General features: G+C 35.2%; 3 protein-coding genes and 1 pseudogene across 3 annotated transcripts; 2 read left to right on the forward strand and 2 right to left on the reverse strand.

Annotated features, from left to right (window-relative positions):
• Positions 1-996: 996 nt before the first annotated feature.
• LOC143578402 (GDT1-like protein 3) lies at positions 997-5,382 on the reverse strand. The gene is made up of 9 exons (XM_077061993.1): positions 5,309-5,382; positions 5,146-5,220; positions 3,291-3,422; positions 2,758-2,856; positions 2,581-2,653; positions 2,347-2,432; positions 1,700-1,783; positions 1,474-1,533; positions 997-1,340 (listed from the first exon to the last, which is right to left on the reverse strand). The coding sequence occupies exons 1-9, from the start codon at positions 5,378-5,380 to the stop codon at positions 1,152-1,154; spliced, it is 870 nt and encodes a 289-aa protein (XP_076918108.1). The 5' UTR covers positions 5,381-5,382; the 3' UTR covers positions 997-1,151.
• A 2,445-nt stretch (positions 5,383-7,827) lies between these two features.
• LOC143578388 (uncharacterized) lies at positions 7,828-10,649 on the reverse strand. The gene is made up of 2 exons (XM_077061983.1): positions 10,387-10,649; positions 7,828-9,095 (listed from the first exon to the last, which is right to left on the reverse strand). The coding sequence occupies exons 1-2, from the start codon at positions 10,600-10,602 to the stop codon at positions 7,944-7,946; spliced, it is 1,368 nt and encodes a 455-aa protein (XP_076918098.1). The 5' UTR covers positions 10,603-10,649; the 3' UTR covers positions 7,828-7,943.
• Positions 10,650-18,315: 7,666 nt separating this feature from the next.
• On the forward strand, positions 18,316-19,292 carry LOC143578403 (ubiquitin-like domain-containing protein). The gene has a single exon (XM_077061995.1). The coding sequence runs from the start codon at positions 18,456-18,458 to the stop codon at positions 19,200-19,202; it is 747 nt and encodes a 248-aa protein (XP_076918110.1). The 5' UTR covers positions 18,316-18,455; the 3' UTR covers positions 19,203-19,292.
• Positions 19,293-23,646: 4,354 nt separating this feature from the next.
• On the forward strand, positions 23,647-25,945 carry LOC143578404 (zinc finger BED domain-containing protein RICESLEEPER 2-like; annotated as a pseudogene).
• The last annotated feature ends 1,828 nt before the right edge of the window (positions 25,946-27,773 follow it).

A 27,773-nucleotide genomic window follows, 5' to 3' on the forward strand; every position in this document is an offset into this window, starting at 1 on the left:
ATGGGTAAATGCTATAATGTCAAAAGTCATAAATAAGGATGACTAGCCTTTAGGCCTTCCTTATAAATGAACACTAAAAATATACGTTAAGTTAAATAAGTATGTTCATATTATTTTCAGGTTTATAATGTATTGAGTAGCTTTCATGAAGTCAATCGGGTTACACTAAGTCGAGTCAAAGTGATACAAAACCAAAAACCAAATGAACCTAAACAAAAACAAACGTATCAAATATAATCTCAGCCATAAGAGAGCTTTTTTGCAAAAGAGCAGACAGATGAACCATAACCAATATGTATCAAACTATGAACATAAAACTCAGGTTCCTGTTTTGAAGTTCGTATCCAAAACATCGTTTTAAAGTAAAAGGCGAATCGACCGGTTCCAGATGATGCCACATAACTTGTTCCAACAATAGACTTTCAAGACGGTTGTATACTTGTATCTAGCATTCGAATGACATTCTATATTGTACATTTCCAAACAAGCAAATGATGACATAGAGGAGCACACAGAAACCCGTTAACCGACCCGACCCGGGGAACCGAACCACAACTAAACCGGTTTGGAATCGATAGAAACTGTGTAGGCTTATGACCGGTTTATCATTCTCATCTTGGAAATCGGTGCCAAACCAAACCAATCAAAAACATGCCTAAACCCATCCAAAAACCGATCATAACCCAATCAAGAAACCAATTTCAAACCGAACTAGTTTGTACTAAACCCAATTTTGACTTTTTGTTGACCAACCCGAACCAGTTTTACTCTGGAACCTGTTTGTGCGCCTCTACGATGACATAACAAGCCAAAAAGAGGAGGGTGAAAAATTTATTGTTTATAGCCCTTTAGTATGAGTTGAATCAAAACACTATTCATGTGATTGCCATTGCCTGGATTTCTTAATTCTAAAGTGCACATTATTACTAAAACTTAGGTTAAATTCAATGACCCAACCCGGTAAAAATCAATCAAAAACCGAAACAAAAAAAAAACTTTGGATTCACTAAACTTTGTTTTGATGGGTCAAAACTATCCATTAAGATAATGTTTTACACATATTAATACAAAAAGAATACAATAATAAACTTAAAAAGAGGATAATACGTATATATCAAGCATTAATAATGAACCTAACCGTTGTTAATTTGTTATAGAGGAGGGTAGAAATATGAAGATAACGAGAACCCAAGAAATAACAGTCCACCAACTGTTGCAACTGTCCCTTGTGATATTTTTGATGCCAACATACTTCCACCAACTACCGCTACTGATGTGCAGATCGTGTGACCTATTGTCGCCCCCACAGCAACCCCGACCGCGTTTTTATGTGTAGCTAGCTGCATATTCAAGGGTAAATTCATCAAACTAATGGTAGTAATGTCGACCCGTTTAGTTAATATTGGGTCGGTTTGGGTTGTAATATGTTCTTGTAATAATATAGTCAGATAAATATAGAAGAATATATCTTACAGCAATTGTTGCGATCTGGCTTCGATCCCCCCACTCAGCTAAAAATGTCAAAATAAATGACTGCAAACAAAATACGATAAAAAGATAAATTAATCCAGTGATTAAATTTCAAGTTTAAAAATCTTGGCTTTGTTAACTTTTGTGCATCTTATATTAATTCATGTAACAATAAGAAGTAACTAAACAATAACAATAATGAACTTATGAACCATTGAATTAAGCGTACCTCCAAGAAAATAGGTGTACAGAACCTAGAAAAAAACCGACGAACAGCAGTTTTTCCTTGTCCGGATTCTAGTTTTTCTTCTACCTGTATACAGTTTGTTGTCAAATGTTTATTTAATCAATATAAAGCAAAAATACATTTATGTGATTAACTCAACATAGAAATTTGACATTTTATGGGACTATATGTACATGAAACTTTGACTTTGTTATATTCTGTTTATCTATTAAAAACCTTATTCAGCTAAAACAAACCTTGATAATGGCCTTCATAACACACAATAAGACCACTAAAATTCATTCACACAAAAAATACTTATTGGTACAATGTGAGTTTATTTCGAACATGCACACACATGATGCACGCGTGCACACACATGATGCACGTGTGCACACACACACATGTATGTATTGAATCCCTAGACTTATAAAGTTAACGAAAAAGTTATTTTATTAAAGTTTAGGGGTGTAATCATGAAAAACGAGATTTAAGTTAAAAAAGTTAAAAATTTATATCAGACAGAAATAAAGACAAGAGTTTAACGTGTTATATGAACAAAATCCTTAAGGGTATTTTTGACAATTTTCTTTCTAACATTCACTAAAAGTATGATTTAGTGTTCAGAGTGCAAATAAACAAAGACTTACTTCTTCCATCTCCTTTTTCTGAGACGCCTTTGAATCTGATCTCCAAGCAATATAGAGCAAACGCAGCCCAAAAAATGCATAAAGAACTGCATTGACAAGCAAAAACTTAAATGTCTACCAATCTTTATATTTTATATGCAGTTTAAATACAAGAACAACAAGCAAAAAGTATGTACCCTTAAAAGTATTTATGCATAATAATCAACATTTAAGCAAAAAAAGTCAACTACATGCCTGTAGCAGCACTGTTTGTGTGCTTCCTGGATATCAAATTTGGAACAATCCTACCAAGCCCTGTAGAAAGTATCTGCATACCAAGTTAACCAAAACAAATCTTTAATTATTTGAAAACAGACCAACTTTTGCAAAGAAAATGCTATTAAAACATGGTATATCTGTTTTTGTGTGTACCGTCATCACAAACAGTGCACTGAGGGCACCAGATAAAACAATTGACTTAGGATGACGCATTGCCATAAGAGCTGCTATAATAAAAGTTTCATCTCCAATCTACAAGAAATCAATAAATGGAAAATCAGTTAGTTATTTTAAAAGAAGAAAAAGCTCATAGAAGCAGAGCAATTATTCACGAAAAATGTATTCAACCAGAAGTCATTATTATTTCAAAAACCACATATATTTTTTTGCTAATAGTTTTTTTTTTTTTGTCAAATGTGATTTTATATTATTTCAATAACTGTATTTTTTATTAAAGTGATGTAAGAAGTTATATGCCCTCTAAGCAAACCTTGGGCTGCTTTTAAGCCATTTGACTTGTTTATATTTAGCTAACTTTTATTTTACCCATTTGACCACTTGGTGATAAAACATAACCCAAATCTTGGTAGTTGTAAGTAATGAGTCAAAAGAACGTTTGTCTTCGTTGTTCGTTGTGCAACGATAACATATACAAAAGGTTGATTATATGAGGAAAGAGCACACACCTCGCTGACAAGGATCATTGAAAAACTAGCAAAGAATGCATCAAAGATTCCCAGACCAGGATCCAAATTTAGTACAGCTTTTGGATCAATCTTATCACCTATAACATTGTTTTTAAGTGTCTCCACAACAACCTGCACAATCGTAATATACACATTAAGATGAATTATACAAAATTAATGATAGCATGTTGTTCAATACTTCAATAAACAACATAGACCATCATATTATCAGATACAAAAATCAATCACGATTCAAATAGGAATCTGAAAGGTTAGAATTTTCAATCAAGCTACAAAAATCAGACAACTGTCAACTTAACAGATTCATCACACTGAATTCAGATTTAAGACCAGTATGAAAATAAGATCAAACATTCAAGAAAATACTTTAGAAGCAAGTGAATGGTCAACCAAAGAAGTGAGTCTGTCAACTCATGCTCTCGGTTTTACCAAAAGGCTAACTATGTGACTACAAGAATTACAGAACTTATAATGCCAGCCTGCTAGGGTTAGCTCCACAAGCCTTGTTAAAGTTTTTACCATAAAACTGACCATATTGTGTAATTTCAACATTGGAATGAAGCAATTTTTCGTGCATACTCTATCAGTCTATCTAATGCGTGTCTCATTGCTGCATTTTGAATCTAAAAATCCAGACCAAATAACATGCTTATAAACAGATGTCATCACAAAACAACACCTCTTACAACTTAAACCCAACCTAAATGCCACCTATAACTTCCCAAACCTAAATAAAAAGGGTTCCATGGATCAAAATTCTATTGATCCACAGTCAATTAGCAAACCTATAGCCATATATTGAATACATTTGAGTTTATTATTTAACTATTATCATATAAGTACATTCAATAACAATTATTATATATAAATAAAGAGTTCGTTTAGGCTCACGAGTCACGAACCACCTCTAGCTCATTTAACATACGATCCTTAATAAAGCTCGCCTAAGCTTGGCTCGATTCACGTTTTTAACAAGCCAATTTCAAGTAGTTCACGGACTGATCAGCTACTTTACACCATCCCTATAATCCTATATTAGTTTAGCTTATTATCTCCTAGTATCCAAAATCAATCTCAATAGCCATTCATTACATTACAATTAAATACATAAATCAAATCAAATCAAGCTAATAAAAAAACCTAGGGCTTACTTAATTAAATATCCATAATTCAAATCAAATTATGACTAGATGTTGAATGTACTGAGTTTACATTAACTAATTACAAAACTATCATCTCTATATTAGTTTAGGTTATTAATCTCTTAGCAGCCTAAATCAATCTCAATAATCATTCATTACATTACAATCAAATACACAAATCAAATAAAACGAAGCTAGGGTTTAGTAAACTGACTTTGCCACGTCAGCCGAGATCTAAAACAGATCCGGTTGTTGAGTCTTCACCGTTTACACCCCTAGTTCCAATGTATCAAAACTCTATCCGCAATCAATCAACATAACTATGACTAGATGCTGAATGTGTTGAGAAACTTGAGTTTACATTAACTAACTAAAAACTATCATCTCTGTATAAGTTTAGCTTATTATCTCCTAGTAGTAGTCTAAATCAATCTCAATAATCATTCATTACATTAAAATTAAATACATAAATCAAATTAAACCAAAATATAAACCTAACTTAACTAAATATGCATTAATCAAATGAAATTTATGACTATGCTGTATATAGTTTACATTAACTGATTACTAAACTATCATCTCTATCCTAATAGCCTAAATCAATCTCAATAATCATTCATTACAATTAAATATAAAAATCAAATCATATCAAATCAAATTAAAATAAAAAAGCTAGGGTTTAGTAAACTGACTTTGCCACGTCGGCCTAGATCTATAACAGATCCGGTTGTTGAGTCTTCACCGTCATTCTTCTCACCTTCAACATCCTAAACAAAATAATCAATTGCTTCAAAATCCAACTCAAATCGCATATCAATTAACACACAATCGAGTGTACTGTGTGCATGTATGTACCTGTGCGTAAACGCGAGATGCAGTGAGGATAACGACGAAGAGTAAGATAACGAGAGAACGATTAGGACTCATGAGATCTGCTGCAGATAGTATTGTAGCGAGAATTTGAAGATCTGATTGTGTAGGTTTATATATATATATATATAAATAACGTGTGTAGGCGCGTACGATTGATTAATTCAATTCACAGGCAGCCTCCGTGGAATGGAGAGTTGACCCTGTTGGATCTTGTTGGGATTTTACTCACCTCATTCACTATTAATACATTTTAAATTGGGCATGAATGCATTATAAAATGCAATGTTTTGATAACTGGACCGGACATAGAACAGGGCAGTCAACCGGTTCTTTGGAGCCGAGCAAACTATATAGAACCGGACCGGTTGGTGGACCACATTCCGGTTCGACCCGACGGTTTGGTCCGGTCTCAACAACATTTTGGGCTAAAACTAATGGTTTAAAATTAGGTAATTGGTCAACGAGAAGTGATTAATCAGGATTAATTGGATTGTTTTGTATGTTACTTTTCAATTATGGATACATATGTATCAAATTTTATATATAAGTTCTTAAAATTTGAGCAGTTTTGACCAAATAGAGATTCATTTTTTCATTCATTAATAAACGGTGCTTGTGTCAATTAAGAAGGCAAACAAGCAACAAGTTGCGCCGCTAGCCTTTTTTGGATAGCAAAATTATGTCGTATAAAAATAATATTCATAAGAGATTAATCAGCAACTAACGAAGCATTTTGACAACAAAGTTAGCAAAACCCGGAATTATGGGTTTTAGTTTTAAATAAAGAAAATCGTACTGTTTTGTGTAGGTTTTAAGTTTGTTGTTTTGTTTTTTTTTTCCAGTTTTGCCATTTGGACTTAAAAATATGGTTAAAAAAATTTGGTCAAAATAATGAATTTAGCATATTTGTTTAGTTAACAAATTGTTTTTAGTTACTTAACAATTTGTTTAATTATACTCAGTATAATTTCTTGTGTCTAAGAGTTACTGTTCATTCGATTTGTGCTTTCAGCGGTTGTACATTGCACTACTGCGTTCGTGACTTTACTCTTTGAACCGATTTTTGGCTTGCTATCATGTTTATTTGTTTGTACAAGAATTGTTATGCCGTATCTTCAGATTAGTTTATGGTTGCGATGTTAGTCTTGTAAAATTGGGGGTGTCTCATTCGTATAATGTTGGTGAGGGCCGATAAACTTGCCAAACCAAAAGGTTATTCGCTCAAGCTTATCGGGATTCCAATCTCATCATATATCGACCTATATAGAGTAATCTCGTATGCCTTACTGGTTTTCGAGTATTCATTATCCAATACTGTGACACTCATAATATCAAAGTGTTAAAAGTTTACTTATATATTGATGGAAAGGTCACATTCACTTTTATAATGTTTGTTTGAATTAGTAACATATTGAGAAGTTGGGATATGAATGACAATATATAAAAAACCTAAGTGATGGAAGAGTGAAGAGTTTATTGCATGCCATAATCAGCCGAACATATCTTTGTATCTCATGGGTAGTCTCTATTATATGGCTAGCAGGGATCTATTAAATCCGTCTTTGAAGAAGATAATACATGCAAACTTCTAGATGTATTTAGCTGGCTATGACTAAAGCAATATTCAATCATAACAGATATTTTGAAGGCATAGTTTTTTGTTTTTTTTTTTTTTTTGTATGGGTGAAACATCGTGTAAATCTTGCCTTTAGACTGGAAGGATTAGTGTAAATTCCACCTTTAGTTTCGCTCTTGCTTTGGTGTTCTCGGGCCCAAGGGGTATAAATGAGCCGACCCCGAGCCTAAGCTTGGCTCGCGAGTTGACTTTTCAAGCTCAAATTCGGCTCGTTTGTTATATATTTATTAATTTATATATATTTTTAAACATATATTTTTTTATAAAGACCTTAAACGAGTCTGTAGTGTGAGATTAATACATAGAAATCCAAGATATGTAAAACTTAAAAACACACTAGGCTTGAGTTCCAGCAAATGAGCTTTATTTAAGGCTCGGGCCCGATTCAAGTTCGAAAAAACTCAGCTTATTTCGAGTTTTTATTGATCCGATCTAAAGTATAACTCATTTAATGAACTTTTTAGAGGGAGAGTGGAGTGTGATTTAAAAAGAGTCACATGAACCTTAGTGTAATCAACATAAAGTCAAAAAGAAACCTTCCAACAATCCAATTGAAAACAAATATAAGAGATCCTAAAAAGATTTTGAATAAATTGAGATTGCATTTAAGATTTGACAATCCACGTGGACATATTTTTAGCAATTTGGGGTCAAAGTTTGACCTAGAAAGTATTTTTTGAAACTAGTGTTGTTTAATAAATCTCACATGTTGGTAAAGTTAGGTTACTACTTACTATCATCAAATAATAAGATGCTTGAAATGAAGATTATTGCTAAAATGGGCACTTTATCAATAATCTTCATCGCGGTCTAAGACCCGAAGTATCCGCATCTGAAAACGATGTTTTATCGTCTTTAGATTTTATTTAAAACTAAGCATAATGTAACCAATTACACAAACAAAACACGGCAACAAATAGACATAACATCAAGACATCCATCAATCACTACATACCCCTACCTCGCGATTACCCGTAAGCATCACTTGCGCACCAGTCGCTCTTTCATTCTTGCAACGGCATTCCTAAGCGTCTCCTCGTCTTTACAAAAAGTAAACCTCACTAGATTCTTCCCCTCACTCGGGTCCAAATAGAACACACTCGTCGGAATTGCCACAACACCAACTTCCTTAATCAAATACTCGCAAAACGCCACGTCATCCGGAAGCCCGAACGGGGTATGATCCACCACCACAAAGTAGGTCCCACTAGACGGGTAAACATTAAACCCGACACTCTTCAAACCCGCCACCAAAATCTCCTTCTTTGCCTTGTAATCTTTCCTCAACTCCTCGTAATAAGAATCTGGGGCCCGCAAAGCCGTCGCAGCAGCAAATTGCATAGGTGTTGACGTGGCAAATGTTAAGTAAGAATGGGCTTGTTTAACACCCCAGATAAAATGTGTCGGGGCTATGGCCCACCCGATTTTCCAGCCCGTTAATGAAAACGTTTTTCCTAGCGAGTTTAACGTCACGGTTCGTTCGTACATCCCAGGGAGTGAAGCGATAGAAATATGATCCATTTCAAACGATAATTTGTCATAAACTTCGTCGCTAAATACTAAAACATCGTTTTCAATGCATAACGATGCGATTTGATCAAGTTCTTCACGGGTAAACATTTTACCCGTCGGGTTATGTGGAGTGTTCATCAGAAAAGCACGGGTATTTTTCGAAACTTTGGATTTTAGTTCTTCAATCGGAAGGGCAAAATGGGGAGGACGGAGGGTAATGCAGGTAATTTTGGCATCGGCCATTGATAAAGTGGCTTCATAAGAATCATAAAACGGGGCGAAAACGATTACCTCATCTCCAGGGTTGATTAATCCTAAAATAGTAGCAGCAATGGCTTCGGTGCAACCAGAAGTGACGGTTATTTCTTTTTCCGGGTCAACTGTGAGCCCGGTGTCTTTATGGAAACGGTATGCGATAGCTGAGTTGAGATCAGGTACCCCGTACCCGCGGGCGTATTGGTTTTTACCGTCTTTTATGGCTTGAATGGCGGCTTCTTTCACAAACTCGGGCCCGTCAAAGTTCGGGAATCCTTGACCGAGGTTTATTGCTCCGTGTTGTATCGCGAGTGAACTCATTTGTGTGAATATTGTTGTTTTGAATTTCTCTAGCCGTTTTGCAACCTGGAAAATTAAAAACAAACATAACTTTTGTTAGTTTGAGACAGCAACTAGTAAGATTTGCATTTCAAAGAATATTAGCTTTCGTAAGACTATATACCAAGAATACATTCAAAGATCACACAGCAAGAACAGTGTGACAAATAGAGAATATGACTGAAATTAATAATTGTATACACCATTAAGTTTAGTGGCTCAAAGTAAACCAAAATCTTTTGTTTCCCAGTGTTTCCATTAGGGGTGAGACTGTGAGAGCAAAGACCATACCATAACTGAAAACCAAACGGTTAACAAAAACAATTAACCATAATCAACAAAACTGATGGGTTATGGTTAAGCCGTTAAGCAAATCTGGTTAACTGACCATTTGGTTACGGGTAATGGTTAATGTTTCTTTGTCAACTGACTTTAACACAAACCGAACTGAACCTTGTATGTTTGTGTTTTTCCAAATTCTATACTTCAACTTCTATATTCAAACATTCAAATTCACACTGCAAATATCTACAACCGAGCTTCGAACACCATAACCAAACTTATAACCGGAACATTTTAGCTTCAAAACTTCATAATTGAGCCAGGAAACCATTCTCAACCGGAACCAAAAAAAAAAAAAAAAACTCTGGACGATTAACCGAACTTAACCAAAAGCGACCCATAATCAACGGTTAAACGACCATTTTGTTATGTTTAAGCAATTTTCAATAACCAAAACTCGGTTATGGTTGTCGTTAAGCCCCCATAGACCATAACCAAACCAACTTTGCACACCCCTAGTCTCCATATAAGAGTGTAAACAAGCCGAGCCACTCGATACCGGCTCACAAAAAAAGCTCAAATAGATCCGAGCGTGAAAAACTACTCACAAGCTAGTTCGTGCCTTAAAAATGCAGCTCAAAACGAGCAGAGCTTGAGCTTTTGATAATTTAAACGAGCCGAGCTCGAGCTTGCTATAGGTTATACGAGCCGAGAGCTTTCTATAAGTTAAACGAGCTGAGCTCAAGCCTAGTCAAGCTCAGGTTCTGCTCGTTCACACCCCTAGTATTTCATACCATACCATACCATACCATACACAACCATTCCTAGATCCAAAAAACCCCCAAATTCAACTTGTTTTGTTCAAATTAACCATTTCATATTTCAATAAACCTAATTAATTAATTATTTATTTTTCACCAATTTAAACAAAAAATCATTCGCTTACCTAACCTAACAAATCACTCAATCACAAAACAATAAATCAAACATATACACGAGCAAATACAAATACAACAATAACTTAATTAGGTTAAACCTGCAATGGATGCTGATGTGTGGATGATCCATCTTGAGCCATACCAGCAGTGGTCTGTGGTTCGGTTGAAGCAGCAGTTGAAATTGAAGAAGCCCTAATATTATTATTATTAGGAACCGATAAGTGGCGGTGGTGATTACAGCGTGAGGGTTTGTAATTGTCAAGGTTAGTTGTTATTCGAAATGAAGGTTTGATGCACAGTGATGAAAGAAGCATTTTATTATAAGGGGAAATTAAGTGGTGTCTAGGTACGACGAATGTGAATGAGGGAAAGAGAGCATGATTCTAGCCACTATGGTGGTGGCGTTTGGCATATTGATTATTATTCCACGTGGTTAATTTAATTTTTATATATTCATTTTTAACAACCAACCTCTGATTGTGACGGTTCGGGCTGGGTCAAATTGAAAGAAATACTAAATGGTGGAATATGAATTGTCGATCCTGGTATATGCTTGCTTTTGTTAACTGTTACGATTAATCAAATTCACTCCCACGCGAGTCACTACCGAACCTCAGGCCTTAGCAGACAACAATGTCCAATCAGTCGATTAATCGATTTCACCAATTCATCTGCATGTTTCTCAACTTTTGTTCTGACTTATGTGCCGAACCAATAAGTCACACGGTGGCCAACGCACAATGGAAACTTCATTTGTTGTTGTGTTCAAACAAAATGTTTAGTTTTTTTTGTTTAAAAATCTTTTGGGCTTGGTCTTATGGAGTTTTATTTCTTAGGCTTGATTTCTTTATCTTTATGTTTATTTTGTGAATGATTTCTCGTTCTTCGGCTTTGAAGAAACTTTATTTTTATAAAAATTCAAGACTGGCCCGAACTCATATAATATGGAAAGCCAGACTCAAATAACTTGGTTGGGCCGGACTCAATACATATATATATGTCTAACTTTTCCAGAAAATATACACCACCGGGCGAAAAACGTGGTGGGGTCGCGGCCCGGTTTGGCCCAAAGAAAGATCCACCAATGCAACAAAACCTGGATACACCCATCGCCCGCCACCAATTTCAAGAAGAAACTCATCGGCCAAAGACCTATATAAATAAAACTTCTTAATCACACACGACATCTATGTCACAAACGAAACTCATACCGGTGACCTCCCGTTAATAAAGTCGTTTAGGTACCGCTAAAGCACGACTCCTTTGAATAAGCTATACCCGAACCTCGCAACCCCAACGAGTCAATCTCAACAAATTAACAAATATATTGTCAGGCAAATAGGTAATGAGTAATAGGGTACATAAGATTAGTCTGAGTAATTGTGTAGTGTTAGAATAGCAAGCAAAAAAAAGAATAAGATTAACAAACATAGGAAAACACAATATTAATAAAAAGTTATACGATAGCATTAAAACCGGAAATGCAAAGAGAAAACTAGACATTAGTCATACTTAATCCAACCAACACGAACCAAAGATGAAAAACGACATAACCAGAATACGAATCAACACGTGCTAAAACTGAAAACAAACAGTACTGAAAATCGAACCAACATGAACTAGTCAGTCTAAAAGTACACCTTAAACCGATAAATATCTGACTACCTTGATTAATATACCATCAACAAGTTTTACCCGCTTCCACTAGTAGCGCCCTCCAATTGTTCATAAATACCTACAAAAATAATTGTTATTACAATTTTATATGAAAATTATAACAAATAGATGAATAACAGAAACACTAGGGATGTTAGAATCAAGCAAACCTCCCAAACAGTGAAGCTAATTGATCGGTTTGGCAGTTTGACAGTTCGGTTAACGGTTTGGAATTTGAAAACATTAGTGTAAACATAACCAGTTGTGTAACTTTTATTTTTCTTTTTGGAACATGCACTAATGTATATACATTTATAATTATATTATCAATTTATTATTATCACTCTAAATTATATAACAAATACTAAAGAGAAATAGTGAAACTGTCAAAACCGAACTGTTTTGACTGACACAGCTAACCTGGCCAGTTTGGTTGGTCGTTTTTCAAAACCGCATTTAGTGATTCGCTCCCCTAAGAAACACAAAAATAACATGCATGGTAAAAAATTTAAATCACAAAACTACCTTTCAAGATTTTGTCAGCAAGTTTAGTTGAACCATCCTTCACTTTGACTTGCTTCTTTGACTTTTTTATCCAATCTTGAGTGCAGACCAAAGCTTCAGCCATCGAAGGAGACAAAGAAGTTTTAAATTCATCCAACAAATTACCATCAACATTAATATCCGACTCCAATGGAACTGCGGATATTGGAATTGCCAAAACATCTTTAGCCATATTAGACAGAACTGGAAATCTTTCACTATTAACCTTCCACCAGAGTAACACATCAAACCCTTCATAATCTTCAAAAACCTCGTCCTCGTTAAGGTATACATCAATTTCCGTCACACGTCCTGCATTACCTCCGAAGCCCACCACCCGTCTCTGGAACAACCCTATTGACTCTGTGTCATTGTACAAATAGTCCACGTACCCACACGTTTAAAGCTTGCAGTTTGGCGTGGGCCCTCGACATTACCTGCATACTCGTTGAACAAATCATATGCAGAAGAAACTACCCATTCCGCCTTCTTTTTCCATGTAGGTTCTCCTTCATCAGTGTAATCATGCTTGTATTTACTGTTTAAAAAATACCCTTCCATACATTCAGTTTTTTGACGAGGGTCAAGAATACTCGCGATGTATATTAACATATTTGAATTTTCAACGTTTCCCCAATACTCGGTATACTTCCATTTCAACTCAAGTGCCTTAAAGAAACGTTTCTCGCTGCCCACACACGACTTTCCCCAATTATCCAAATGACATTCGATAGTGGCAATTTCATCAAGAAATATATTAGATGTCACACGCGATGCTAATATCTTTTCATGTGATTGATGAAAAACATGTAGGAAGTATACCGCATTCCTCATCTTTTCCCAATCAACGTGAATATAGCTTGGATCTTCATTCCTTAACCGGCTGAAAACTATTCCAAACTTTTGAGCCTTCTGCAACATCTCAAAAGCTGAGGTCCATCTAGACGGACTATCAAGAGTCAAAAAAGATTTGGATGTTATCCCATGTTCTCTAGCATACATTCTACCATATTCTCTACCATATGTTCTAACAAATTCTTCAACATCTTCTTTAGCGTGTTGTTTAAACTCTTTAATCCTGTCTGGTGATTCTAGCACCTGTCTAACTGCTGCACGTGGGTTGCTCATAATCTTTTAAAGCCCCTTTTATCATAGTGTTGGTGAGCTCAACAAGACATTTAAGGCGAAGAAACTTACCATCCAACACAGGATTCACGAAACTCGTTCCCAGATAACTAATGGCAGCATCATATGAGCTTGCATTGCCAGCAGAAATGGCCAAAACATTATTAATTCCCCAATCAAATAAACACTTTTCAACCACTTTACCTATCTCCTCTCCATTATCCTTACAAATCGGAGTAAAACCGATGATTTTCTTGTATAGATTCCAACTGTCATCGATAAAATGAGCAGTTATGCATAAGTAATTCACTGATTGGCTTGATATCCAAGTATCCAAGCTTAAGCAAACCCTTTGCTTTGTTCTTTCAATTAAACTTTTCAGCTTCAACTTCTCATCCATGAAAAGTTGGGCACAATCACTAGAAATCGATTCACTAGAGGGAATTCGAAAGCCAGGAAATTCAGTTTCCATAGCTGCTCTAACTTCATCTTGTTCAACGGCAGAGAATGGAAGTTCATTGATTAATATCACATTTACCAGAGCTTTCTGAACACTCTCTGGTTTGAACTTCAGATTTTTGACACTCTTAGCAGGAGGTGCCATATTCAGCAACAAGATTCAAGATATATAACCTATAAAATATTACATGAAAGAGTGAATCAGTGAAAATAAAGGTTAATCTTAATATCTTATCATAGATTCATAATGTGAATTTGCAGACATCAAGTTCCACATACAGTATTGAAATGACAGCTACTTTATATACATGATACTACGTCTGTAAGCGAACCGAACAAACACGTATATGGATAGTAAATCAAACAAATATTCTTGTTTAACTTCACTCGTTTAAAAATGAACATGTTTGTAATCATTAAAAATCTCAACCTATAGTTCCCGAATATGAATGAACATAATTAAACAAACATAAATGACAAATATGAACACACGTAAACGAACACAAACGAACAAATATAAAGAATAAATGAAAGTAAATAAAATACAAATCATATTTAATTCTGTCTATTAATATTTAAACGAACGTTCACAAACATAAATGAACAAACAAAGCACATGTTCATGTTCGTTCATTTAATTAAACGGACAAAACTTTTGTTCATGTTATTAATTAAACAAACTGTTCACAGAACGTTCAGTTTGTTTACATGCCTACATGATACAACCTTATTCACATCATAGCCAATAAAACAACTAAATACTTAATTAGCAATGAAATGATTAACATTATAGCCACAAACAACAGTTACATCTTCCATACACAACAAAACAACTCATATCACAGTCAGTCTGTACTCAAATATGTTGCAAAATCAATTACTACACTAATCAAGTCATTATATATACATTTTTTAATCATAACTTTTACATATAACATAATATACATTATTTACTTATTCTTATCATCCTCTTATATATAATAAAAATATTATATAGTGCTTTTCCTATATATAAACTATGTAGATAATAGGCTCGGACTTGATAAGGAAGCTCTGCCTCGTTTAAGGTCGGCTCGATTCGAGCTTTTAAATAGCCGATCTCGAGTAACGAGCCATATAACATATTCATGAGCTAGATTCACCTATATAGAATAATACTCGATTAATAAACAAACAAATGATGAACATTATAGCCACAATTAACGGTTACATCCTACATATACAACATAACAACTCATATCAAATCAGTACTCAAATATATTGCAAAATCAATCTCATAACAATGTAACATTACGCGAAACTAATAATCTGACTGTAATATCTCGTTAAACACTCGATCGCCGTAACAAAAAATGAGAAATGAATAATATACCTGTGGACGGAGCGTATATAAGTAATAAACGAATGTCTCCGGAGAACAAACGGCCGGCAATCGCTTGCCGGAAAACACACAGTGAGTGGTGATGACTGATGAGACGGTTATAGGATTTTGATGACTCTATATGTATGCGTATGGTAACCGTTTATAGGCTTAAAGTGCGCCAATTAATATTATGTATCTATTTAACTTTTTAAAAGATATTATGATCTTTTTAAGTTTTTACTTTTTAGGCTTAAAGTGCGCCAAAGCTATGGTTTCTATTTTTTGGCTTGTGTTAGTAACTTGACTCATGTTTCTATTAAAAATCTCACGTGTAAACATATTTTTTGGATTATGTAAGGTTGGTTTAATGTTTTTGGAGACCTAAATTTAACTAAAATGTTAACGCCTTCTTTCTAAAACTACTAAAACAATTTGATATAAACCATCCTCCTTTACTCAAACTTTGGGACATAGACAATAATAAACTAACAGATTTATAATTAACGGAGTTAATTTTTTATTTTTATTTTTTTAGTTATCTTATGTGTGAAAATATATTCCAATAACTTATTAAACGAACATGTTGAAACTTTCAATGCATAAAGCAAAATTATTGATTATTATTTATTTTTTTTTTCCTTAACCTAATATTAATATATTTATTAGTAAAAAACTTTAGGCCTTGATTTTTGGGTGGCCCAAAGTTAGGGCTTGGGTTATATATATGGTCCAGCTGGCTCTAGAGCTTTGTTCAAGATTGATTCATCGACTATTGTGAGACTGTACCCTATGTTGTGCGGGAATATAATGGAATTTGTAAACCCTTGCTCTCTTTTGGGTTTGAACCCGGGATTAATGCCCTGATTCGTTCATTTACCTTGTCATTCGATCTGGCCCAAGTGATAAATCGAACCTGCTTCAAAGGAACTGACGCAAGTGAGAATCGAACGTGTGTTGAAGAAACTTACTCAAGTGAGAATCGAACATGTATTTTCACTAAGGAAGGATAGACATGTTACCACTAGACCAACTTGATAATATTTTCATTTCATTTTAAATAAAATATTTTTTAAAAATAAATATTTTAAAAAAATAAATATTTATGCGTACGGTTGTTTATAGGTTTAAAGTGCGCCAATTAATATAATATCCATTTAAAATTGCTTAAAGTGCGCCAATAAATATGGTTCCTATTTTTTTTGGTTAGTGTTAGTGTTAGTGATTGTATACGTGTTCCGATTTAACCTCTCAGTAATACGGGTTTGAAACCGTTGATATTATATAATTTATATTTGAAACGATTTGAATAATATCTAATCTGAAGCAAGTTGCTATGTATTTGATCCAAACTCTTCGGTTTTCAATACGAGAGTAAACGGGTCAAGTCGTTTGTAAGTTACTCAAGATCGGCTCGTAAAGAACTCGGATTGAACCAAGCTTAATACAACTCGATTCTAAATAAACTTGTTTGGTAAACTAACCCGAACTTCATTTATCAAGGCGACTTACAAGCCTAGTATTTATATTATTTTTTATTCAAATTATAGTATGGTGGTATGGCACATTGGAAATTTGTCATGGCATTATATAATAAAATATAATATAATCATTGTTATTATATATAAAATCATGATACGTGACTAAATAATATGTATATATATACTTACACACTCATATATAAATTACATATAATAAGCGAGCTTTGAAAATTATTTATAAGTCGAGCTTGAGCCTAGTCGAGCTCGGGTTTGACTCGTTTACACCCTTTGTTTTCATTTTAACATTGGGTTGGAAGGGTGTGAAAAGTATTGGGTTCAAGTCCCACGTAAAATTTAAAAAATTCTATTATATAAAAGATTAAAAAAAATATTAGCGTTCACTTTCCATTCTATTTTGAACCGAGGATTTTTAAAATCAAAATAAAAATATATATATATATATATATATATATATATATATATATATATCCATGAAATCAGGATGAATCAGCTTTTTTTTTCCATCATTAAATAATTTTTTCTTGTTTGTTAATTATGGTCACTTATTAATGTTTATTGTGCTCAAAAATAGCGTAGTTGGCTAGCCAAGACAATAGGAGGTCGAGCTTGGCTCAAATTCGACCGAATATTGATGGGGAGTTAGGCTTAAAAGATTGAATGTCTTTTACATGTGCTCTAAGTGTTAAAAGTTGGGTTATATAAGTAAACCAAACGAGTGCGCCAACAGACTAATGGGCGAGCTAACCTTAGCACAAACTCGTCTCTTTTACAAACTGAGCCACCTTTACGAGTTATTTTGAGAGTTCTACTTAGAAGTTTGATGTATCAATTTGAGTAGTAAATATTGATTCTTTAATACATGCCTCTAAATTTTAAGTAATAATCGTTACAATACTTGTATCTTTTGCTTTGATTGAAATATATAAGACGATTATTTAATCAGCCTTTCCTCGTCCTTTATATTAGCAAAATACTACAATGATTATGTTTTTACACATCCCATAGAATATAATGACCCCATATCTAATTGAACAAAACATCCCCAATAATTAAAGTAATGAACATTTTTTATAAATTACCTTTATAATTTACATTCCCTCTTTACCAAAGTTGTGTCCTAGACATTTGTTTCTAGTTCTAACCTTCATATGTTTCTCACTTGCTTTTTTTCTCATACACTTTTTGTTAAGGATCATGAGGGCGCCAGCTTTGTAACTGAAGCTCAGGTTCATCTATTAAACATACTTAATTTTATGTTCGAGCTTGTTTAAGCTCAGATAACAATAAATAATGGATTAAAATAAAATAAGGATTAGTTGTGAATAAGATAGAGTAAGAGAAGAACTTGAATAGAAATTGCATGCAATCATTCAAACAGACATGAACATTGTGCTTTGAAGTCATATAGAGATGGCCACGTACATGCATTACACATGAACTTTGGCTTCAAATTTATCAACCCAATTGTAATGATAGAACACAAGAAAACAAATCTTGTTACCTAACAAAAATCGCTAAAAATATGAAAATCCATATACTAGCAAGGGCATACGCGCTGACCTTCGAAGTTGGCACTCAAGAAACCATTCTCGAAATCAAGCAGAAGATTGAGCAATGCCTTGGTGTTCCCGTATCATCACAAACTCTTAGCGTATGTGATTGGGAACTACTAGACGGGCTTGACCTCGAAGACTATCCTATTGTCACCGAAGGTACAAAAATTGATCTCACAATCAATCACATCCCATCTTTAGAAATCCGCAAGCAAATTCAAATTACAGTTAAATTCTCATCTAGAAAGCATAACATGGAGGTAGACCAAACAGAGACCGTCGGAAGTCTGAAAGAAAAGATCCACATCATTGATGGGACACCCATTAAGCAAATGACGCTTTTCTGTACTGGAGTGGAGATGGATGAAGATTTTCGTAAGTTGAGTGACTATGGTGTTGGTGAATTATCGGAAATCATTGTTTTTCTAAAGACCATGAGCAGGTTAGTAGCTAAACCTCCTTCACGAAAGCTCGCCTTTGTGGTGCAAACATCGTCAGCTCTACTTGACTCGACTTGTCTCCCAATAGAGATGAAGGATTCAAGCACTGTGACCGAGTTAAGGGAACTACTTTTGGCTAGAAAGTTGTTACCACTAGACGAGTACATATTCATTCACAAACAAAGGATCATGAGAGAAAATTGTAGCCTTCGTTGGCATGGTGTGGAAAATGGTGACTATCTCTATGTATTCAAAGGGACAGTTAGTCGTGGGTAAGTAGACTACATGTATACATCTTATTAATAGTATTATACCTATTTTGAAATATTAATACTTTATATATATTCATAATATTTGAATTAATATACGAGTAATGATTGATGAGTGATGGATCCAGATTTTTTTTTTCACTGGGGTTGATAATTTATGGATGTATAAAATATTCGTTTCAGGTTAGTCCCGTCTGGTCTTCACATACCTCATTTCCTAAAAGAATCAGACAAAAATTGTTGTTGTGACCAGTAAAACGAGAGCTAGACTTAACAGTACTTACCAATATAGAGAATTTGACTTAAAATGGAGTTAAGGTGTGATGCGCAAGGGTCCGGTTATATAATGATAAGATGAAAAAAATAAGAGTAAACTGTGGTTTTCGTCAATGTAGTTTGTCCAAATATGCGGTTGTAGTTCAATAGTTTCAAATTTGCGATTTTCGTCTTTGTGGTTTCTTTCACTAGCAGTTAAACCCGAATTCATTAACCCCGTTAAGTCTGGTCGTTAAACCCATTAGCGTGCCCCTCGCGTGAGGGGCAACTTTGTTCTTTTTCTCCCCAAATAAACCCCAGTCCTAATTCGCAAGCTTCCTTACGTGAGGGGCTAGGGTGTATTTGAGGGGAAAAAAGACAAAATTGCCCCTCACGTGAAGGGCACGTTGATGGGTTTAACGACCAAACTTAACGGTATTATTGAATTCAGGTTTAATTGTAAGTGAAAAAAAACCACACGAATGAAAATTGTTAATTCGAAACTATTGGACTAAAACCACATATTTGGACTAACCACATGGACGAAAACCGCAGTTCACTCTAAAAAAATTACACACGTATAGTATTATGAAAATTAACTAGCGGACCTCGAACTCTCAATATAAACCCGCAATCTCACATAGTCACATTTGTAACGGAAAATAAAATTATACTCTACACGGGTCCACCCACACCCCTAATACAAATATAACAAGTTGGCCATATTTTGATAAATTAAATCGATATATAGATGATTATTGATGAGTTTTTGTTTCGGTGTACTTATTTACGTGTACATATGTGCTTTTGTTCGTAAAATAAAATTTAGTCAAGGCTATATAACAAGGATTGAATATGTTCGTGACATATATTAACATATTTAATCCTCAACATTTCCAAATAATCATTATGTTTCTATTTCATTTCAACTACCCTAAAAAAATTACACATGATATTCTGCATTAATCCAATCCAAAATTCGTGAACAAGAAACATATTAGATTTTTTTAACATTAATTTTTTTCACCTGAAATCCCTTAACCTTGCATTTGTAAGGATTTGAACAGACCTACCATCTCAAATTTGAAGGCACAAATATCAAATCATTAAGAGTCAGTCATGAGTGAAGAACATAATAGATGTCACATATGGCCAACTTGCTATATTTGTATTGGGGGTGTGGGTGGACCAGTGTAGAGTATAATTTTATTCATCTCGAGCAAGCGATCCATTAAGTAAAAAAAAGTCAATTACAAATTCCAAACCAACAACGAACATGAAACTTACAAAAAAAAAGTTAATAAAATAATATCAAAATATAGTAAGTGTTTTATACAAATCGGTTTAAAATTCAACACTTATGAACCCATCACAAAGGCCCGCCACCCACCGGTATTCATAATGTTTGAACGAGGGCATCTAATGACCCAAATTCTAAAATTAAAATCAAAATAATAATAATAATATATTTATTTTGGCGCCCTTTTGTTTTCCTCTAAAAACCCTCAGTCCGTTGGATCTCCGGCCACCGTTTGTTTTCCGGCCATCGTTCTCTTGCCGGTATATATCTGCTCTCACAGTAAACACGTGATACTACTTTACAGCCGATCATTATTCTGCTTGCACTTATTATTGTTTCATACTTTCATTTGCGGGACCCTCAATGCGAGCTCCTTTTGCTCCGCTCATGTATGGGAGTTGGAAAGTTGTTGTTTGGTCTCAGAACATGCCAACCTGTGTATGTAGTGGAAGCAGTTTCTGTGTTTGACAATGGCCTTCGGGGGCGATTGAGGACATCGTGGTTTGTGGTGGTCCCTTCTTTGGAGATTTTCAATGGAGGTTAGCATCACTTCCGACTCGTTTTGGAGGTTTGGGTTTATGTTCAGCTTCAGACGTTTCTACTTATGCGTTTGTGGCCTCGATGGCGCAATCTTGGGAATTACAAGACCACATTCTTCGAGGTTGTGGTATTGATGGGGTTGACTCCGATTATGGGAGTGCGATAGATCGGTTGCACATTTCACTTCCCGATTTTGACATTAGCGGTTTCTCTAATAAAGACACCGCCGCCCCTAAAACCCAACATGCTTTGGCGAGTGCCCTTTATAGTGGAATCATCAAGAGTTTGGAAATGAAGTTTGATTTATCCCCTCGTCAGAAAGCGGTGTTTGAGTGTCTTCGGGCTCCTCGGGCTCAAGATTTTTTAAGTGTTCTCCCTATTGAAGGATTGGGCCAACATATGTCGGCTTTGGAGTACCGGGCCATCCTGAAGTATCGGTTAATGATCCCTTTGTTTCCGGTAGATGAGCCGTGCCCGGTTTGCCGTAAGGTTTGTTTGGATTCTTTTGGTGAGCATGCGGTTCACTGCAAATAGTTGCCTGGGTTTAAGTATAGGCATGATTTGGTGAGGAATGTTCTATGCGATGTTCTTAAACGAGCCGGAATTTCGGCTAAAAAGGAAGCCCCCGTAAACTTTCTTACGGATCCTCAAGAAGGAAGATCTACATTACGACCGGCCGATATACTTGTTTTTGGGTGGGTAGGGGGAAAACACGCTTGTGTCGACCTCACAGGAGTGTCCCCTCTTGTTGGGATTAGGGACACTGGATTTGTAGCAGGCCAGGCAGCATTGAAGGCGGCATCGGACAAGGTTGCTAAACACGAGAGAGCTTGTTTGGAGAATCAACACGTGTTTATCCCCTTCGCCTTTGACACTTTTGGTTTCTTAGCTCCGGATGCTGTGGACCTTTTGAATAGGGTTCAGAAAGTTGTGTATAGTAACGTATCAGCCCATAAGAATCAAAACTTTGTTTTTAGTCGGATTGGGTTTGCTATCCAAAAGGGGGTTGCGGCGCAGCTTGTTGCCCGCTTACCTGCCACTTCATTGTAAATCGTTTGGATGTTTCTATGAAATATACTTTCATTTCATCGAACACTTGGAGTTCGTAAACTAATAGTTAGTACTCTAGTAATACACGAGTTTATGAAACTTCTAATAATATTTTCTTCAGTTAAGTGATTAACTCTTTGGATTTATGTAACTATGTTGCTTAGTGATTATCTCATTATTCGGTTTCTGAAATTATGCATAATTAATTTTGATTGTTTAGATCTAGGCATTGTGATTTTAATTATCAGATTATTATAAGTGCTCGACCTCGGTTCGTTTTGAGCTCTTTTCTAACGCTCGAGCTTGGCTCGTGAGTTGTTTTTTAGCACATACTCGAGCTCGGCTTCTTTGTTACTAATTATTTAATTTATATATGTTTATATAATTTTGAGAGAAAACCTTAAATGAGCCTAAGCTCGGCTTGAGCGCGTGTGGTACCTTAAATGAGCCTAAGCTCGGCTTGAGCTCGTGTGGTACCTTAAATGAGCCAACTATCGTCTCGAGCTTGGCTTTTTAGTGCGAAATTAATACATAGATGTCCGAAAGAGGTAAAAGTTACAAAATACACAAGGCTCGTTAACGCTCAACGAGCCTAATCAAGCTTCTAGTACAAGGCTTGAGCTCGAGCTCGATAACTAGACGGGCTTTATTTGAGGCTTGGGTTGAACTTGGCTTGTTTATTATTGATTGATTAATTTATATAGGTTTTTAATTATTTTTGTATATTTTCAGAAAAACTTGAAACGAGCCTAAGCTCGGCTTGAGCTCCTGTAGTACCTTAAACGAGCCAAAGCGTGGTTGTGTAGTGTGAAATTAATACATAGAAGTCAAAAGAGGTAGAACTTAAACAAACACAAGGCTCGACAAGCCTAAACGAGCTTCCAATACAATGCTCGAGTTCGGGCTCGATAACTACACGAGCTTTATTTGAGGCTTGGCTCATTTCGAGCTTTTTATCGATCCGAGCTCGAGTAGCTCGCGAGCGGCCAAGCTTGTTTGCGCCCCTACATGTTAGATCTTTGAATAATCAGATATGCCAAACATTCGGACAAGTGCTTATATGATTATTGTTATGTCAAGTAACACAAGCATATTCGAACACTATATCTCAAACAGGGGATGTTTTTATGTGTTTTTGTAATTTCTAGATTCAGAATGAGATAATTTTATTAAAATTAAAGATTTATTATGTTAATCCACATCAATTTCACACCATATCTGAAATTTTGAATACCCTTTTACTATAGTATGAGCGTTTTGTTGTGCATGTATTTAGATAAGTTGTATGAAGTGTATAACTTGTTATCAGCAACACAACATTATAAGTTTATATGATCCTTTTTTTGGCTAATGAAGTGTTGTTTTATAGGTATTTTCCTGGAATCTAGCTGCTGAATATGGCACCACGTGGTAGGAGTGCGAAACGTCACAAGTTTGAACCAGAAAGTGTTCAAAAAGCTCTGGTAAATACGATAATAATCAATGAACTACCGTTCTCTGTTGTTGAACAAGACGAGGTAAAAGAAATTATCCAAACCTCGTTTCCTGGTTTTCAAATTCCGTCTAGTGAAACGATTTCTAGTGTTGGCACCCAACTTTTCATGGATGAGAAGTTGAAGTTGAAAAGTTTTATAAAAACAACAAAGCAAAGGGTTTGCTTAAGCTTGGATACTTGGATGTCAAATCAATCAGTGAATTACTTATGCATAACTGCTCATTTTATCGATGAAAATTGGAATATACACAAGAAAGTCATCGGTTTTAGTCCAATTTGTAGTGATAATGGAGAGGAGATAGGAAAAGCGGTCGAAAAGTGTTTAAACGACTGGGAAATTAATAATGTCTTGACCGTCTCTGCTGGTGATGCAAGCTCGTATGATGCTGCTGTTAGTTATCTGGGACCAAGATTAGCGGATCCTGTGTTGGATGGTAAGTTTCTTCGTCTTAAATGTCTTGTTGAGCTCACCAACACTCTGATAAAAGCGGTGTTAAAAGATTAAAAGGAACCCATTGCACGTGTGCGTGCAGCGGTTAGACATGTGCTACAATCACCAGGTAGGATTAGAAAGTTCAAACGACGCACTAAAGAATATGCCCGAGAATATGTTAGTAGAGGATATACTTGGAGAATATGGGGTGTTGTCTAAATCCTTTTTCTCTCTTGATTGCCCATCTAAATGGACCACAACTTTCGAGATGTTGCAGAGTGCTGAAAACTTTGAAATCGTTTTCAACTCGTTCGGGAATGAAGATGCAAGCTATATTTATGAATTGTCCAACACTTGTGGGGTTCCGGTTCATGAAGATTGGGAAAAGGTAAGGAACGTCGTATACTTCTTACATCTTTTTAAATGGTCAAAAGAAAATATATCGGGGTCGCGTGTGACGTCTAGTATATTTCTTAGTGAACTTGACAGCATCGATTATCATTTGCATAACTGGACAATGTCGTTTAGAGGCGATAAGAAGCGTTTCTTTAAGGCACAAGACTTGAAAATGAATTATTTTTTCACGTATCGGGGTCAAGACGTTGAGGATTCAAATATGTTAATAAACATCGCAAGTATACTTGATCCTCGTTATAGACATGGCCGTATGGAACGATATTTCCAGAACATCAAATACAAAAATGATTACACTGACGAAGGAGAGCCGTTATGGAAAAAGAAAGCCGAATGGGTATTTGGTGCCTTCTATGATTTGTTCAACGAGTATGCGGTTAAGATCACTCCCCCACAACAAACTGCAAACTTTCAAAGGAGTGGTTACATGGTCTACTTGTACCATGACTCAAGTCCAAGACGCGAGGTGGACTCTGAAGATGCTTATCTAGAACACGTGACGGAAATCCATGTATACCTTACTGAGGATTTTGAAGCATATGATGGGTTTGATGTGTTAGCTTGGTGGAAGGTTAATAGTGAAAGATATCCGGTTCTGTCTCGAATGGCTAAAGATGTTTTGGCGATTCCAATATCCGCAGTTCCATTGGAATCGGATATTAATGTTGTGGTAATTTGTTAGATGATTTTAAAAGTTCTTTGTCTCTTTCAATGGCTGAAGCTTTGGTCTGCACTCAAGATTGGATAAAAAAGTCAAAGAAGCAAGTCAAAGTGAAGGATGGTTCAACTAAACTTGCTGATAAAATCTTGAAAGGTTATTATTATTATTATTATTTTAACTTTTGGTGAGAGTTTCTGTTTTTTGTTTGTCTGATATTATATCACCTTTTGATCATAATGATCTTTTATGCATAGGTATTTATGAACAAGTGGAGGGTGCTGCAAGTGGACGCGGGTAAAGCCAATGAAGGTAGTCGGGTGCGTATAGGTTTATGGTTTGCTTTTGGACTGACCGTTTATGCTTGTTCGGTTTACAATTTCAGTTAGTGTTGATTCGGTTTTCGATTAGCTCATTTTCATTTTCGGTTCATGTTGGCTCGGTTCGGTATGATGAACAGTTATAACTCTTAACTAATATTGTATTTTTTTCTGTTTGGTAATCTGGTTATTTTTGCTTGCTATTCTAACAATACATAATCATTCAAATGAATCTATACAATGAAGGGTGTGTTTATGCATATTTAATAAAGTTTGAGGGTAAAGATATAAAATAAGTATTTACTATTAACGACACTCGAGTTTTGTAGCTTGATGTAAATAACATATTTAATAACATACAAAAACAAACACCTAAAATTTAGATCAATGAAGGGTGGGCTAGATCGGAAAAAGTGATCCATTTTACAGGATGATCCTGGGTGTCTGGACATTTGCTGTTTAAAAAAAAAAAACCCACGTCAATATTAATACAACTTACTATAAATATATCTCGATGCATCCATTCTCCTCACCCAACTTTCAATATTAATACAACTTACTATAGATCAATGGTGGCCGTCGGTGATCACAACCATATTCATGACATATTTACAGTTACACCGTGATGGAACCGTGGTAACTTCCGCGTCCCCTCCAACCATCACCACCGTTTCATACCCTACATAACCTTTAAACACCGGAGAATTCACCGTAACATTATCCTTCGGAAAAACTTTGAAAAATGACGCCAAGAACAGACGCATTCATGAATGTGATACCTCCGCCGCTGCAAACAAGCGGACGCGGATGGACCAATTGAATCGCCACCGGACTTGGATGATTCAAGTGGCCAAATAATCGAATAGGCGGGCGATGGTTCAGGGGTCCGTTCTGATTCAAGAACATGGTCTGCAAACCGTCATGATGGTTTTCATTTAGAATAAAATTGGATGAAAGAAACTATAATTTTATATCCGTTTCAAATTAAAGTGCATGCCGTTTGGTTTTGATAGATACATCGTTTTTATTAAACCAACCAAAATTCATTAAATTAAATCAAAATGCTTCATTCGTTACCAAACATAATTTGCTCAACCGTCAGTGTCTTTTGTTTATATTCAATAACTACGTTTTAAGTGTAAAAACTTATAACCACCACCACCACCACCACCCCCTCCTAACCTATAAATACACCCCATATATCCACCATTCTCATCATCCGGTACCATGGTGAAAGGAGGCCATCAAGATGACGTGCCAACATATTTGCATCCACTCGCCATCACAACAACAAATGTTGGTCCGGTATGGTATGTATAGTTGGAGTGATTGGGTTGACGAACCGCCGAACCGGCACCGAAAAGACATCGAACCATAAACAATTACCGCCCCCGGAAAATGAGTGAATATTCGTGCTTTTCCGGAATATATGTAAAATTCATAGTTTCATACTATTCGTCGGAGGATATGAGAAATTTTGATTTATTACGTAAGTTGCCTATATGTGTTAGTTGAACCATTTATTTTTAAATCCGTACTCCGTTTTTCAAATTATTCAGTATAGTGTGATAGAAAATGTGACATAAAATTTTTAAAACATTAAAATAATATCAAATTATCATTTAAAAATTTTAAGGCATTACAATTATATCAGAATTATTATATGCTGCAAACTGTGGTGTTTATTATTAAAAACTTAATGCGTATATAATCTGTTTGATTTAGTATATAAGTGGCAACAAAAGTAACACAAACACAAATTAATTAAATTATTTCTAAAGCTTTTAGATCTTTAGAAGTAATTTTAAGCATGTATTTTCCCTTCAATGTTTGCATGCTTACATAAAGCAACATCATTTGCAATTCTAAGAACAAGAAAAAAAATATGAAACTTTAGTTTTTGTTCTCTTTAAGTCTTTATATAAGTTGCTATATCGAGTAACGGTTTCATAATGACACCGTTAGAAAAACGAATCGTTGCCGATTTAATTTCCGCCACAACGCGCGGGTTGATTTTGCTAGTGAACTTGATTTAACATCATGATATGGTTTACAACTCTAAGAGAACCCTACATTCAAGACTACTTCTTGAACATTGACCGAACTTGATTTT

The sequence above is a fragment of the Bidens hawaiensis genome, unplaced genomic scaffold (genome assembly GCF_021521415.1).
Source record: "Bidens hawaiensis isolate Kalapana, Puna unplaced genomic scaffold, B.hawaiensis_p1.1 tig00029268_1, whole genome shotgun sequence".
NCBI lineage: Eukaryota > Viridiplantae > Streptophyta > Magnoliopsida > Asterales > Asteraceae > Bidens > Bidens hawaiensis.

Excerpts from the sequence above, each read along its gene's own strand:
- LOC143578402 (XM_077061993.1), bottom strand. The coding sequence starts at position 5,380 with ATGAGTCCTAATCGTTCTCTCGTTATCTTACTCTTCGTCGTTATCCTC. Across the intron at positions 3,423-5,145 it reads ATCTAGGCCGACGTGGCAAA|GTTGTTGTGGAGACACTTAA; the intron begins GTCAGTTTACTA and ends ACGATTGTGCAG. Across the intron at positions 2,857-3,290 it reads CAATGATCCTTGTCAGCGAG|ATTGGAGATGAAACTTTTAT; the intron begins GTGTGTGCTCTT and ends GATTTCTTGTAG.
- LOC143578388 (XM_077061983.1), bottom strand. The coding sequence starts at position 10,602 with ATGCTTCTTTCATCACTGTGCATCAAACCTTCATTTCGAATAACAACT. Across the intron at positions 9,096-10,386 it reads CACATCAGCATCCATTGCAG|GTTGCAAAACGGCTAGAGAA; the intron begins GTTTAACCTAAT and ends TTAATTTTCCAG.
- LOC143578403 (XM_077061995.1), top strand. The coding sequence starts at position 18,456 with ATGAAAATCCATATACTAGCAAGGGCATACGCGCTGACCTTCGAAGTT.